General features: G+C 36.8%; 2 protein-coding genes across 4 annotated transcripts in view; one reads left to right on the top strand and one right to left on the bottom strand.

Annotated features, from left to right (window-relative positions):
* LOC123307700 overlaps positions 1-16,699 on the bottom strand; it is a 322,483-nt gene that overhangs the window by 226,445 nt on the left and 79,339 nt on the right. The gene's annotated exons all lie outside the window — the stretch shown is intronic.
* Positions 2,023-13,981, top strand: LOC123307702 (protein NEDD1-like). The gene is made up of 2 exons (XM_044890109.1): positions 2,023-2,745; positions 13,055-13,981. Exons 1-2 carry the CDS (start codon positions 2,124-2,126, stop codon positions 13,867-13,869), a joined length of 1,437 nt encoding a protein of 478 aa, XP_044746044.1. The 5' UTR covers positions 2,023-2,123; the 3' UTR covers positions 13,870-13,981.

Genomic DNA, 16,699 nt, shown 5'->3' with positions numbered 1-16,699 from the left:
AATTGAAATAACCGATTTCCTCCTGCACTTTTTCATTGATTTTGTTTTAGAGATTGGGAGGGAAAATCCTAAAAAGTTTAATTAATATCAAGAAAAATCTGAAGGACAAGTGAAGGTGGAACCAATTATAGCATTGTGATTGCACGAAATGACATCGACCAAAGATTCAGTGTTACCTGTTATATGCCGTATATGCGTTGGCTCCCTAATGAGTTGCTGCATGCCGATAGAAGAAAGCATTGAAGATAAGTACTTGACTGAAGGTGAATTTGTCCCAAGAAAATTAATAATAACATCGCCGACACAGAAATTTGAACACAACAACAATGAACAGTTTACTAAAAAGTCTATATGGTATATGAGGTGGTTTTATATACTACACCTATAATGAATGAGATTCCTTCAAACTGAACTCCAATTAATAGCTTATTTCGAACCGAACCCTATTATTCACATACAAGAAAACTCCACCACCTCATAACCCAGTACATATGATAAAATCATTTCGGAAAAACTCTGTTTTTTTTCAGGACAGAAGTGTTGAGACTAATCTACTTGTTTTCGTCCAGTATGTTCTTGAAGCCCTCGAGAATCATCTCTAGGTCATCTATACAGATATTGCCAAAGCCTACGACAGTGGTTCACATTCAATTATGGGAAGGAAGATTAGAGCTCTAGGTTTGCACGAGGAATTATATTTTTGGTTTATGCCCTACCTCTCAGAAATAACCCGATTAGTTAAGATTTGTGGTACATTTTCATTTCCAATTTCAGTTACGTCGGGCGTTCCTCAGGGAAACCATCTTGGGCCGTTGGTATTTTAGATTTTTATCAATGATATCAGACTTTTCATTTATTTAATCAGATTCCTACTGTTTGCAGACGATCTTAAACTTTTCCTTTCCGTTGGCTCGTTATCTGACATTGCTAACTTGGAGACGGATGTACAAGCCGTCGATGAGTGGTGGGCTACCAACTGTCTGTCGATAAATATAATCAAGTGTCAATCCCTTACTACCTCCCGTTCAGAGCGTTCTATTATTTTATTGGAGGTGTGCCCATCAGGAGAGTGTTCGTAGTTAGGGACTTGGGACTTGGGTATTTCATATGATAGACAATAATCCTTCGGACCACTTATTCAGACCATTTCTACAAAATCTCCCAAGATTTTATTTTAAGGAGCACTAGAGATTTCAGCATCGGGACCCTTCACTATCTTTACATCGCTCTTGTGAGATCTACTTTGGAGTTCGCCACCATCGTTTGGTGCCCGACATCCTATTCCTGGAGAGGATGCAAAACAAATTTATCCAATATGTAGCAGTTAGAACGGGCACATTCTCGGTCGACTCCTTTTCTGCGAGTCGAATGCAGAGGTAGCTGTCCTCCTTGAGAACTAGTAAATTTCACGCGGATATGATCTTCGCAGCAAAGCACTTCCAAGGACTTCTGTATACCCCCGAACTATTGTCTCAATTCAACTTGTATGCCCCAGATAGATCTATCCGGATTTAATTTGTTCAACCCAGCACCAGCAAGAACAAATTATTGTTTTCACTATCCAATTTCAAGGATAAGATTTTTAAAAAGGTCTTGAGCCGTTGAATTAATAAATAAAAATAAAAAATAAAGATCGATCTTGTAATTATCTTTACTCAGTCCCATGCCCGATGTGTGTTAAGTCCTACATTGGACAAACGACCCAAAAATTTAAATTTCGATTAACTCAGCATCGGAGTGAGTGAGGCTAAATATTTGACCTTCACCATTAAACCCAATATCTCAATGCCTTCTCCCAACCGTAGATGCGTTTTTGATAGCGAAAGATGTATCGTGGCTTAAAAACTCACTTTTGTGAAAATCATATAATCTGTTTCAAGTTCAATTTCGGATTTTCATCAAGTTTCGGGCACATGAATTCGATGAAAATTTTATGCATTTTCAACTAGATATTTTTCATAAGGAAAAATAAGAAGAAAATTAGATCAACAGTGAACCACTGAAATAAAGATTTCAGTACGCGTTGCTCTAATGTCAGAAAATTCAATATAAAGTCTATTCTACTGTTGGATTGAGACTTGAAGGTCGACTAAAATAAAGAAATTCCGAGTGTTCTCATCAAAATGACTTTGGCAACATGTTCGAAAGATTTGAAACTATATAATTGGCCAGAAATCACCATCGCAGGATTTTACGAAACGCCTGAGGATTGCGTGGCCATAAAAACAATTTCGTGGAGCAACGATGGAAAATCGTTGCTGGTTGTTAAGGATAAACAAAACCCTTTCATCCTCTCGGTTTCTTCAAAAGTTGAAAAAAGGTTGGAACTCACTTCTATACTGAAAACTATATCTGCAAGAGCCGGAGTATTTTCGAACACGAGTAAGGCATCTATGGCTTTCGGGAGACTAGACGGAACTGTTTGCATTTACGACCTGAAGAAAAAGAGAATAATCAATGAATACCAAGCGGTTACGTCTTCAGTGAATTTCATGGATTTCTCTTACGAAGACACCTGTCTCGCAGTAGGATGCGCTAACGGGCAAGTCGTCTTGTACACGTCGAATCCGCAGCCCTGCGCCTGTTACATTGTTCCTTATTCAAATTCCCTCTCTGCCATGGCGTTCAATAAAATTCAGTCAGATTTGTTAGCAATGGCAAGCAAAGAGGGAACAATGAGCGTTTGGAATACTGCGGAAGGAGTCACATTAGTCACCGGGAGAGATCACGCTGGAACGATAACAGGTATGATAAAAAATTGGAAAGCATAACTTTCATTCCGTAAGGATCTTCTGCAGTCAGGAATTTTCTTGAACTAGGTTTTGAGATTTTCATATTACAAGTACAATTAGACACACGACGTTTATTATAAATTCTAAAATAAAATATAGGACTCGAATATGTGAAAAAACCTATTTTATATTTAGAAATGACACTTTTCATTATATCACTGAAGTGGCGAACTGAAAAACTCTACGCCACTGAATACTATAATACATAAAAAGTAACTGTAGATTATTCCATTGGTTTTTCGATATTACCTTTGAGTATTCAATGATATCACCGAAACTTGACGAAATAGACCTACCAATTCAAAGAGCAGAAAAATGGCGTATCACTTATAACTTGAAAACAACAGAAGAATGAAGAATGCGGTTCTGGCCATTATCCGTCTTTTGAAAATCGAAGTCGAAAACACCGATGTGAAAAGAGTGGCCAAAGATAGCAGACCAAATCTCCGGAAACACCCGAACGCCCAGACCAGTGGCGTCCGGATCGATTCAGTTTTATCATACGAATTCGATGTATAATGGGAGGAATAGTGGAATAAAGATTTTCTATATTTGATCAATTAATTCTCAATGGAAAGGCGTGATCCTTGCATAACCAAATTTAGAATAAATATTCTTCAGGACAATATCAAATTAGCAAAAAAAAAAATTTACTTCCGATGGGCCTCAGGGGTTGAATTTTCAACCCTTAACAGTAATGGTCGTATTTCGATGGGAAGGCGTGATCCTTGCATAAGCAAATTCAGAATAAATATTCTTTAGGACAATATCATTAATTAGCGAAAAAAAAATTTGGCTTCCGATGGGCTTCAAGGGTTGAATTTTCAACCCTCAACAGTAATTGTCGTATTTCGATGAGAAGGCGTGATCCTTGCATAACCAAATTTAAAATGAATATTCTTCAGGACAATATCATTAATTAGCGAAAAAAAAATTTGACTTCCGATGGGCTTCAGGGATTGAATTATGCAAGGATCACGCCTTCCCATCGAAATACGACAATTACTGTTAAGGGTTGAATTTTCAACCCCTAAATCCCATTGGAAGTCAAATTTTTTTTTCGCTAATTAATGATATTGTCCTGAAGAATATTTACTCCAAATTTGATTATGCAAGGATCACGCCTTCCCATCGGAATACGATCATTACTGTTAAGAGTTGAAAATTCAACCCCTGAAGCCCATCGGAAGTCAAGTTTTTTTTCGCTTAGTAATGATATTGTCCTGAAGAATATTTACTCCAAATTTGATTATGCAAGGATCACGCCTTCCCATCGAAATACGACCATTACTGTCAAGGGCGGCTCGTCAGAGGAGGCAAGGGAGGCTAAGCCTCCTCATAAAGCTTAGAGCTAAAATACATTCACTTCGGGCATGTCCTCATTTTCAGAAAGTAATTTCTATATAAATTATCCGAACACCTGAACTAGATATTCAGATGAAAATTAGTTCATTTTTCGGTCCTCCGCTCATAAAAATCCAGCATAACAATCATACAATCAACATCCACCGGCCGCGTACGCATCCGCCGCGTCGAATGTGAATATTTCCTAGGACTGCCTATAGTGCCTATTCGGACGGAGGCTGTTGGGCCTGCTGCTTCCGTTGATAGTGTAACTCACGCATACGTTCTCTAGACTCACATACTAGCCGAACAAGAATTCAGCTGACTTACTGTACCATATTCGCCCGTAAAATGTACCAGGGGAGGCACAGCTCCCCTGTTCCCATCGATTCTTTCGTGCCGTCTTCGACTATATTCGCTTGATCTCCGGCGGTAGGGGCGTTGTCCGGCGGTAGTTTGATGATTTCAATTTTCAATTTGAATGTAACGACTTCGTGGAGAACTGGAACTTCGGGTTTGTGATATATTCTTGATAAGATAGGTTGTTTTGTTAGGGCGTAAGTACTGATACGGATCAAAAAATAAAATGGAATTGAATATTGAGAATTAACTGTACACGTTGTTAAAACCTTTACAAGACCTCCACCAAATTTAATTACACTAAAGTCTACCGAAAATCGTCAAAAAAGAGGTTTCAGTGTTGTTTGGTACGATAAATGTGATTGGTTAATTGGATCGATCAAACGGGAAAAATTATTCTGCTGGCCATATTTACTATTTTCTCATCAAACTGAATATACTTCATGGTTCAAAACGGGGTTTTCAGATTTGAAAAATATACCGCGTTCTATGGAAAGGCATAACAAGTCAAAGGAGCATATAGCATCCTCTTGCATTGAAAATTAGTCTTAGAACTGGCAACTTTTCATTATATTGAAGAAGTATACTTTATTGACTGATAAGAGTTTGTTCCAACACTCCTCGAAAACTATTAGGCAGGCTGCACACTGACGAAACTGGTTTTATGAAACCGGTTTTATGAAACTAGTTTCATAAAACTGGTTTCATACTCGGCAGTACACTGACGCAACTGCCACATGAGCAGTTTCTGAGATGTCGTCGGATGATGAGGACCTTGTAGTGTTGTGGTGGTGGTATCGAAACAGAAAAAAGAAGCGGAAGTACTGGGTTCATCCCCTAATCAGGACAGATGTCACAGCAATTGTGTAGTGGCCAAAGAACTGCATCAAGACCCAGTGAAATTTCAAAATTTTTATCGAATGTCGGAGTCTGCTTTTGATCACTTGCTACAGTTAGTAGGTCCCCACATTACGAAAAAGGAAATTGTGATTGTACAAGCACGGATGCTTTTCTACAGCTTCCACGAGTTTTGTGTTGAAAACTTGATCTTCAGGCATCGCTTTTTGCTGCAAGCTGCAAATATTAAATACACAACTCACGCCAACGGAGGTTTACAACAAACTGTAGTTACATGCAACCGTGCTAGCAGAGTTGCGTGAAATGCAGTTGGGCAACGTTATGAAATTGTAGTTTCTTAAAACTCAGTGTACTCATCTTTCAATTTTCTTATCAACTGGTTTTACGAAACTTGAGTTTCATCACTCATGAAACCGGTTTCTTGAAACCAGTTTCGTCAGTGTGCAGCCTGCCTTAGCCTCCTCAGCTCTCATGACCACGAGCCGCCACTGATTACTGTTAAGGGTTGAAAATTCAACACCTGAAGCCCATCGGAAGTCAAGTTTTTTTTTCGCTAATTAATGATATTGTCCTGAAGAATATTTACTCCAAATTTGATTATGCAAGGATCACGCCTTCACATCGGAATACGACCATTACAGTTAAGGGTTGAAAATTCAACCCCTGAAGCCCATCGGATGTCAAGTTTCTTTTCGCTAATTAATGATATTGCCAAGACATACTTTTTATTCAAATTTGGTGGATACAGTATATTCATTATCCATTTTCTTCATGCCGACATTGATAAATTAACGTAATGTGAATAAAAACTAGTCCGATTCTATAGGTTAATTTCCTAGATGACTTCACTCTTTGTAGAATTAATTGATCAAATATAGAAAATCTTTATTCCACTGATATTCCCACTATTCCTCCCATTATACATCGAATTCGTATGATAAAACTGAATCGATCCGGACGCCACTGGTCTGGGCGTCCGGGTGTTTCCGGAGATTTGTTAAGCTTCACTCCTAGGTATTTTGCTTCATTTTTCCATTCAAACTCTCCTTTATCAACTTCAAGGTTTTCTTCCATCCTAAATCTTCTTTTTTGCAGTAATATTGCTTGAGTCTTTCTTCCATTGATTTGGATTTTCCATTTGATGCACCATTTGAGTAATTTATCTATGGTTTCCTGCAGTCTCTGGTGTATGATCTCTGGGCGTCGATGTCTGAACGCTATTCCTGTGTCATCTGCGTACAAGGTGAGCATATTTCTAGCATTCGTCGGGATATCATGAACGTATATTACGTAAAGCCGAGGTCCAAGTACCGATTCTTGAGACACTTCTGCTTCCAATTGTCTGGTTTGAGAGGTTGCTCCATCTATCTTCACATAAAAGTTTCTATTCCTCAGATAGTTCCTTATAATCTTGCACAGCTTGGTCGAATATCCTGCTTTTTTCATCTTGTAGATTAGGCCTTCGTGCCATAATCTATCAAAAGCTCTCTCGATAACCGGTGTGAACTTAGCAGCCACTTTCCAGCAGCCACTTCAGATCTAGCGGCCGTTTGACCAGTGGCGTCGGGTACTTTTTTTTTCGCGTACTATGCTTACTGAAATCGGTATTAGGTCTCGGAAATGAATGAATTCTTTCAACCCAAAGTGTTTATTCATTAGAAGATGATAAATACTATTTGAAAGATTTTTTATTCCAAGAATGTTGAAGTGTCAGTACCAGCCATAAAATGGATATTCGAAATATAATCGAAAATAGGTCTAAAAAATGAATAAAGGGTTTGAAATTCGGTGTATGTATTTATAAACCCTCAAGGAACGATATTCCAAGAGATTTTTCATTTGCAGGACTTGGAAGGGTGAATTTCACCCCTATTTCTAATAATAAAAAAAAACATCGAAAATAGGTCTCAAAAATGAATAAAGGGTTTGAAATTCGGTGAATGTATTTACAAACCGTCAAGGAACGATATTCCGAGAGCTTTTTCATTTGCAGGACTTGGAAGGGTGAATTTCACCCCCTCACCTCAGAGTCCACAGAATAAATCCAAAATAGGTCTTAAAAATGAATAAAGGGTTTGAAATTCGGTGTATGTATTTATAAACCCTCAACGAACGATATTCCAAGAGATTTTTCGTTTGCAGGACTTGGAAGGGTGAATTTCACCCCCTCTCCTCAGAGTCCACAAAATAATTCGAAAATAGGTCTAAAAAATGAATAAAGGGTTTGAAATTCGGTGTATGTATTTATAAACCCTCAAGGAACGATATTTCAAGAGATTTTTCATTTGCAGGACTTGGAAGGGTGAATTTCACCCCTATTTCTAATAATAAAAAAAACATCGAAAATAGGTCTCAAAAATGAATAAAGGGTTTGAAATTCGGTGTATGTATTTATAAACCCTTTATTCATTTTTAAGACCTATTTTTGATTTATTCTGTGGACTCTGAGGAGAGGGGGTGAAATTCACCCTTCCAAGTCCTGCAAATGAAAAAGCTCTTGGAATATCGTTCGTTGAGGGTTTATAAATACATACACCGAATTTCAAACCCTTTATTCATTTTTTAGACCTATTTTCGAATTATTTTGTGGACACTGAGGAGAGGGGGTGAAATTCACCCTTCCCAGTCCTGCAAATGAAAAAGCTCTTGGAATATCGTTCCTTGAGAGTTCGTTAATACATACACCGAATTTCAAACCCTTTATTCATTTTTAAGACCTATTTTCGATTTATTCTGTGGACTCTGAGGATAGGGGGTGAATATTGTAAATAAATGTTGTCGTTCATGGAAGACTTTAGAAATTCGAACTTTCCGAAGTCTTTCGTTGAAGAAAATAGGTCACAGATTTGCGCCTTGAAGAAAAGCAGATTTCTAAAGCATGTGTAACATTAAGTCATTGACGCTGGCGTGAAGCTTCTTTTAACATTGAGATACGCCAGATGACGTTTGCTGATTGATGGGACAATTTGAAGACGGGGTAAGTACCATCCCAAGACTTGGTACTGCTGGAGTCCCATTGGTCCAAAAGTAAAAGAGACATCCCCTAAGTTTTCCAATCAGAAATGTGGGTGGGCCTTGAAGCTTCAAAATCATTGTTCTTTCCGGAAAACATTCAGAGATTGAGATTCAGAGATTCAGATTCAGAGAGTTAGATTCAGAGATTCAGAGATAGATTCAGATATAGATTCAGATTGATTCGCTAAGTGTCGGGTTAAGTTTTGAATATAGACGAAAGACGAATAGACGATTCAATACTTTTAGATGTTTAGGCGATTAGACGATTAGAGTTTTGTTTTGAAGTAAAGACGAAAATAGTCAGCAATCGGTCACAATATATTGTGTAGAGTGAATCCAACGTGTACATTTGTTAATAAACTTGTAAATAGAGTTCGAGTTTTATTAACAACACCATTAAGAAGAAGGGAAATATAGGTTTACTTTTGTCTGAAAGAGAATCATACCCTAGACCAGATAAAAAAGCCTAAATACATATACCGAATTTCGAACCCTTTATTCATTTTTGAGACCTATTTTCGATTTATTCTGTGGACTCTGAGGTGAGGGGGTGATATTCACCCTTACAAGTCCTGCAAATGAAAAAGCTCTTGGAATATCGTTCGTTGAGGGTTTATAAATACATACACCGAATTTCAAACCCTTTATTCATTTTTAAGACCTATTTTCGATTTATTCTGTGGACTCTGAGGTGAGGGGGTGATATTCACCCTTCCAAGTCCTGCAAATGAAAAAGCGCTTGGAATATCGTTCCTTGAGGGTTTATAAATACATACACCGAATTTCAAACCCTTCATTCATTTTTGAGACCTATTTTCGATTAATTTTTTTTATTATTAGAAATAGGGGTGAAATTCACCCTTCCAAGTCCTGCAAATGAAAAATCTATTGGAATATCGTTCCCTGAGGGTTTATAAATACATACACCGAATTTCAAACCCTTTATTCATTTTTTAGACCTATTTTCGAATTATTTTGTGGACTCTGAGGAGAGGGGGTGAAATTCACCCTTCCAAGTCCTGCAAATGAAAAAGCTCTTGGAATATCGTTCCTTGAGGGTTCGTTAATACATACACCGAATTTCAAACCCTTTATTCATTTTTCAGACCTATTTTCGATTTATTCTGTGGACTCTGAGGAGAGGGGGTGAAATTCACCCTTCCAAGTCCTGCAAATGAAAAAGCTCTTGGAATATCGTTCCTTGAGGGTTTATAATTACATACACCGAATTTCAAACCCTTTATTCATTTTTGAGACCTATTTTCGATGTTTTTTTTATTATTAGAAATAGGGGTGAAATTCACCCTTCCAAGTCCTGCAAATGAAAAATCTCTTGGAATATCGTTCCCTGAGGGTTTATAAATACATACACCGAATTTCAAACCCTTTATTCATTTTTGAGACCTATTTTCGATTTTTTTTTATTATCAGAAATAGGGGTGAAATTCACCCTTCTAAGTCCTGCAAATGAAAAATCTCTTGGAATATCGTTCCTTGAGGGTTTATAAATACCTACACCGAATTTCAAACCCTTTATTCATTTTTTAGACCTATTTTCGATTTTTTTTTTATTATTAGAAATAGGGGTGAAATTCACCCTTCCAAGTCCTGCAAATGAAAAATCTATTGGAATATCGTTCCCTGAGGGTTTATAAATACATATACCGAATTTCAAACCCTTTATTCATTTGTGAGACCTATTTTCGATTTGTTTTTATTATTAGAAATAGGGGTGAAATTCACCCTTCCAAGTCCTGCAAATGAAAAAGCTCTCGGAATATCGTTCCTTGAAGGTTTATAAATACATACACCGAATTTCAAACCCTTTATTCATTTTTGAGATCTATTTTCGATGTTTTTTTTATTATTAGAAATAGGGGTGAAATTCACCCTTCCAAGTCCTGCAAATGAAAAATCTCTTGGAATATCGTTCCCTGAGGGTTTATAAATACATACACCGAATTTCAAACCCTTTATTCATTTTTTAGACCTATTTTCGAATTATTTTGTGGACTCTGAGGAGAGGGGGTGAAATTCACCCTTCCAAGTCCTGCAAATGAAAAAGCTTTTGGAATATCGTTCCTTGATGGTTCGTTAATACATACACCGAATTTCAAACCCTTTATTCATTTTTCAGAACTATTTTCGATTTATTCTGTGGACTCTGAGGAGAGGGGGTGAAATTCACCCTTCCAAGTCCTGCAAATGAAAAAGCTTTTGAAATATCGTTCCTTGAGGGTTTATAAATACATATACCGAATTTCGAACCCTTTATTCATTTTTGAGACCTATTTTCCAGAATCACACCATACTTTCAGGCTAATTTATTACCCTAATGAGAATTTTTTTACTCTCCAATTATTGGAGAAACTGGAGGTTCCGATAACCCAACCAGCTAGTTGATCGTTTAGCAAGCGTAGCATCCGATTCCTCCAATAATTGGAGAGCAATAAATTTATTAAGTGGGTAACAAATAAACCTGAAATTAAGGTGTAATCAAATTCTGGATAAATATTGTATTAGCGATTTGGTCCTGCTAGCTTAATGGTAGCCAACCAAAACCTTTTTTTTTAAACGCATTCAAGGAAAATCCGCAGTAGGTTCAAATGAGAGCCTAAAATGGGATTAAAATTATTATGTAATCAGATATTTTAACCCTACACTGCGCAATTTTTTTTCTCAAAAAAAAAATTATTTTGATATGTATCTTCTTGAGTAGAATGGGAAAAAAATCATAAAAAAATTCGTAACAGTAAATTTATTGAAATATATCAAAAAAATCAAATGTATCATATCTGATACATTGTGTCATAATGCATATAATTTCAAAATGTTTCTAATTAATAGTATGGAATTTTACAAAACAGTTATTGTTTTTGTTTAGACAAAAATGTAATCCACATTTGGAACATTTTATGGAGTAGAATGATGAACATCGTGGTAATTTGCATCTTTGTCTTTTTTCGTCATGAAGTGGCCAGTGATTATAGGCGCCTTGACGAACGTCCTTTGGAGGTATATATGATGTAGTAGCTGAGCATTGTTTTTTCTTGAATCATTTTTTCAAGATCACTTGGTCTTGCCCTTTTTCTTGTATATAAAGTTTTTCCTGATTGCACAAACAATAGGCAATTTCGGCACGGAATTTAGCTAGGGGCAGATATTTATCCCCTTTTTTTCTCTCGCTGTTTCTATATAAAATCCATGCGTTTGTGATGGCCATATCGATGAGATGGTAAAACAACCGCATGTACGATTTTTTGTCCTCATTCTAATTTTGTAGCGTCCAATCAAACTGTCAAGTAGATCAACTCCGCCCATGTGTTTATTGTACTCTTTTATGATATTGGGACGTTGGACATGTATAAGCTTTCTTTTTTGTCGAGTTCTGGCAGACTACCCCATCCTGAAACTCAATTGGCATAGAAAGTATTGAATTTTCGAAATTATTCTGTGAAAAATCTTCCTCTTCATCCTCATCTTCCACATCGAAATCATCTTCACTATCTGACAAATGTGCAATAATTTCTTCCAACTCTTTATCAGTGCACCACTTCTTTTGCTCCATATTCCACCTAAAATAAAATCATCTCATTGATGCACAATGTATCAGATGTGATACATATGAATAAAACCAAGATTCTGGCGAAAAAACAATTGTATACAACCGGATAACAAAATATTATGAAATACCAACCTTTTTTTTTTCTGTTATCCAAAACTTCCTAATGAATTCAAAATGAATGAAAATTGTAAGGCTTTTCTGGCACCTGCACAACAAGGTGACAAAATTTCACAGAAATGCTCCATTTTCGATAAACATTCAAATATCTTTTGTCGTGAAGAAGGTTATCACCTGTATTTTACCTTTTCGGAATCCTCACAAAATGTGCAACTTTTCAACGTAATATGCAGAAAAGGTCTAGTGTCTTTTTTTTATACCACGTCAGATAGAATTCAGCACAAAAAAAAACTTCCTTTAGAACATGAATTTTAATTTTTTTTCTCAGCATCCCTGTATAATATTTTGTGGTATTTTTCATTGCATGAATTGAAGTAATCATTCAAAAAAAATTTACGGAAAAAAAATGATTCGAAAAGTATTCAATTGTAGCTTCCGCAAGAGAGAAAGCATTTTAAGTGAAAAAATTCAACATTTTCATAAATCATCAAATATCTGGAAAACTGTGAGACTTTCATGTGAACGATTTTTTCACATCAGGTAGAGCACATTCTGATCTACTTTCCGTTTTCGTTTGACGTGGTCTTTACGGGACACCCTGTATACTTTTTTTGCCAAGTACCTGTATAATATGTCCGTATTTTTTGTTAGCTGTTACGATGAAAAAAACTTCGTTATGAAAATATCTCTGTTCTTTCTTTATTAAATGAAATTTTCAATTGGCGTAATAAATTAGCCTAAATTATGGCCGCAAAGAAAATCCAAAATTCAAAAGTGGTTCTGTTAGCTTATTGGGGATCAAATTATTCTTCAATCAATTTAGTCCCGTCGGCTTTGGATTGTTACTTTTCATGTGGAGAACATTATTGCTGCTCATTTTTAGAATAATGAGGGATTCCGAGTTATCTTGTTATTGTCTTTTGTTCCCTACCTCTTTGTAATCAATATTAATTATGAATGTTCACATTCAGATTGTTATGCTTATACCCACTTATTTCTACAGATCTAGAATTTCACGGAGAAAATATAACAACTGTAGGATTAGATGGAAAATTCATATATTATGATCTCAGAAGCAGTGAATACGTATCCTGTTGTAATCTGAACGTCCCAATATCTGGATTGGCTCTTTTACATAATTCTTATGAAATGGCGATCGGTACGATTGATGGCCAGTTAAGATCGTACGACCGGAGAAAAATAACCTCGCCAATAAATACAGTTGTTGCCTACAACGGTTCAGTGCGAAAAATATGTTTCCAACCTTCATCGACATCTCCTATAAGCAGTAGACCGACGACTAAAGGTAGCGATTTAGTGGAAATGAAAAACCCGAGACGCAGTATAGAGCTGGCAAGCAAACCTCCGCCGGCTTCAGCAGGGGATTTCAATCCCATCTTTTCACCCTTCAGCAGTACAATAATGTCAATTGCAGGCGAGATGAAAAATCTGGAAAATATATATTTGCACGAAATGCTTCCGCCAAGCGCCTCTCAAATAGATATTCAAAAGAATTCCATTTCCTGCGAGGAATTGAACAGATTCGCATCAGACTTGGACTTATATCTCAAACAATATAAAAACAAAATTGAAGATAAGATGTTGGCGGAGTTTTATCAACTGAGGATAGAAATGAGTAAGCAGTTCATCGAATTGCAAGACAAAATAACGAGAAGTTGGGATGGTTTCATGCACTACTTGAAGACGTTGAACGAGGAAGACATGCGTAGTGAACATTCGAGTAGCGTAGAAACTTTCAGACACGCAGTTTCCGATATCAAAAGCAGTGAAACGAAGAAATCGAGAAAGAAAACGTGATCATACATGCTCACAACATTGCAATCTCAGATGTGAGAAGAACTGTGCACTTCATTCAATTTGCATTAGGTATGATATCAATGTTTAATGCTAATATAAATATCGAGTTTTCAGAAGTTTTATTTATTTCACAATTCATCACTAGTATTCTTGTCCTAACTTCTTGAAATATTCAGTAATAGCTAGTGGCTAAGAGGACTGGCCACTAGCCACTAGCTATTACTGAATATTTATTTCACAATGCAACTTCTCAAACTAAGTTTCAAGAAGGGTATGTTGGAGCTGCGAACATGAGCAATGTGTATAAAGGTGTTGCGAGACTCACAATGGGGAATTCTCCTCAATTTGGGTTATCACTGCATATGCAAGTTTAAACTGAATAAGTATTAGTCTAAGATCCCGCTGCAGAATCACTACGTTCATTACGTACAGACTCAAACACACATTTTTACATACGTTTATGGATAGGAGAATACACTGATAACACCGCAGCCTGTCAAAAGTGGCCGCAAGTAATTTTAATTAAATTAATGTTAATCAATATTCGAAGAGAAATTTCGTTCACTCCGTATTGAAATAAAATATCATCCACATCATAGCAATGCATGTAAAGAATACTAAAATCCATGGCTGCCGTTGCACACTTGGCCGCAACTACCTCGCAGCCAGTTGTAAGCAGGTAACATTTCGATGTATTTCTACGTTCATAACGTACACGGATGTTTTTGATATCAAATTGAAGCTAATTTTTTTTCGAATATGATGATATATGGCCGCAAGTTAGGTCTGCCATCTGTTGAAAACGCGAGATATCCGAAATAAAGTAAGAGAGAGTTCGACTCATTCTACACCATCGGGTTTTTACCGTCGGGTTTTTACCCGATGTTCTGAGTTACACTGATATAATGGGATCTTTCACACGTGTTCCGGTTTAGTTTCGCACCGGAAAGCGGCGGCGGCGCTTATCGCCGCGAGATTCCCACCATACGGATAAAACCCGATGAATAATTTTTCATCCGGTTGTTTTCCGCTAAAAACTCGACGAAAAAACCCGTGGTGTGAAAGGAGTCTGGGGTTCTCAAGAGTGCATCTGCATTATTCTTATAACCACGTGTTGGAGCTCGTTTTACACAACACTGTTGATATTATTTATGTAATAACCCTCCGTCGGGCGCTATAAGAATATTGAGAGTTCGGGTGCAATGCTCAATATAAAACTATTCGGTCAAGAACAAAAGTTCAATTTCTTTTTCGAATGCTTTGAGGATTCTGAAAGATTCGTAAGGCCAATAAGACGTAACAAAATATACAACTTTTCTTCAGACTGTGTGAAAAGAAGTATTAAGAGTAGTGTTGGAGATAAAACGATCATTAAAATGAAACGAGATGTTTTCGGACGACTGCTAGCAATTGCTATCGATCAAAAAGTCGACATTGAGTATTGCCTATCATTCCCTCTTGCACCTATGCCTCCTTCACTATTCAGCTGCTCAGGTGACATGCTGAAGACAGATAAATCTGCTTTGAGTAAAAAAATAATGTCAAAGACTACACCAGCTAATCCTGGACACATTGATATAGAAATTATTGATGGTTTTTATTATATTATATCAAATCGGTTCTACTTTACCACAAGCCTTTGGAAAGTTAGCTGAATCAATATTAATTATTTGCTATAAAAATGCTCGTGAAGTACATTTAATATTTGATCGATATTTAACGCCTTCTATCAAAGATTCTGAAAGGCAAAATCGAGAAGGTATCGATATACCGTATATAATCAATGGTCCGCTGCAAGACCAAGTGATCTTTTGAGAAGTTTGAAAAATGTTCGCTTTAAAGAAGCCCTGGTAAGATTCTTGAGTATTCATTGGGACCCTATCTATCGACGCACAGAACACAACTGATTCTCCGAACTCGCACAAGCTTACGGAGCTTCTGAGGGGTACTTCGGTACCTATGGAGAATCAGGATAATATGAATATGAATATATATAAATATGAATATGCGCAATGGCTTTAAATACTCACACGGCTAGCATACACATTCCTAATCTAACGAGTGGCGTTGCGCGCCATCTTTTTCACTTTATTTCGGATATCTCGCGTTTTCAACAGATGGCAGACCCAACTTGCGGCCATTTTTTCACAGGCAGCCATATATCATTACAAAAACATCCGTGTACGTTATGAACGTAGAAATACATCGAAATGTTACCTGCTTACACCTGGCTGTGAGGTAGTTGCGGCCAAGTGTGCAACGGCAGCCATGGATTTTAGTATTCTTTACATGCATTGCTATGATGTGGATGATATTCTATTTCAATACGGAGTGAACGAAATTTCTCTTCGAATATTGATTAACATTAATTTAATTAAAATTACTTGCGGCCACTTTTGACAGGCTGCGGTGTTATCAGTGTACTCTCCTATCCATAAACGTATGTAAAAATGTGTGTTTGACTCTGTACGTAATGAACGTAGTGATTCTGCAGCGGGATCTCGTACTATATGAGTTTAATTCATGATTTTTTTAAATTCACCGTGGAAACTATTCAAAATCATCCTTCAAATATGGAGTTTTAAAATTCAAATCGCTTTGTGCGGAGTTTAAGATTTGGCAACAGCGCATACAAGACAATGAAAAGAATAATGTGCGATCAGCTTGTTTATAAAATAACAGCTGTTGATCTACAGGCGCGTACTTACTGGCGAGCTTCAACTGCAACCGGCCATAAAAATCCCATAAAATTTTATGACCTTCCTCGTTCGTCGCAGACTTCATAGACAGCCATCTTTGTTTCTCATCAAGATAATGCATTTGTTGTCTT

The sequence above is a fragment of the Coccinella septempunctata genome, chromosome 2 (assembly GCF_907165205.1).
Source record: "Coccinella septempunctata chromosome 2, icCocSept1.1, whole genome shotgun sequence".
In the NCBI taxonomy this organism is placed as follows: Eukaryota; Metazoa; Arthropoda; class Insecta; order Coleoptera; family Coccinellidae; genus Coccinella; species Coccinella septempunctata.
Note: the sequence above shows the minus strand (reverse complement) of the source record. Positions and strands in the feature narration are given on the sequence as shown.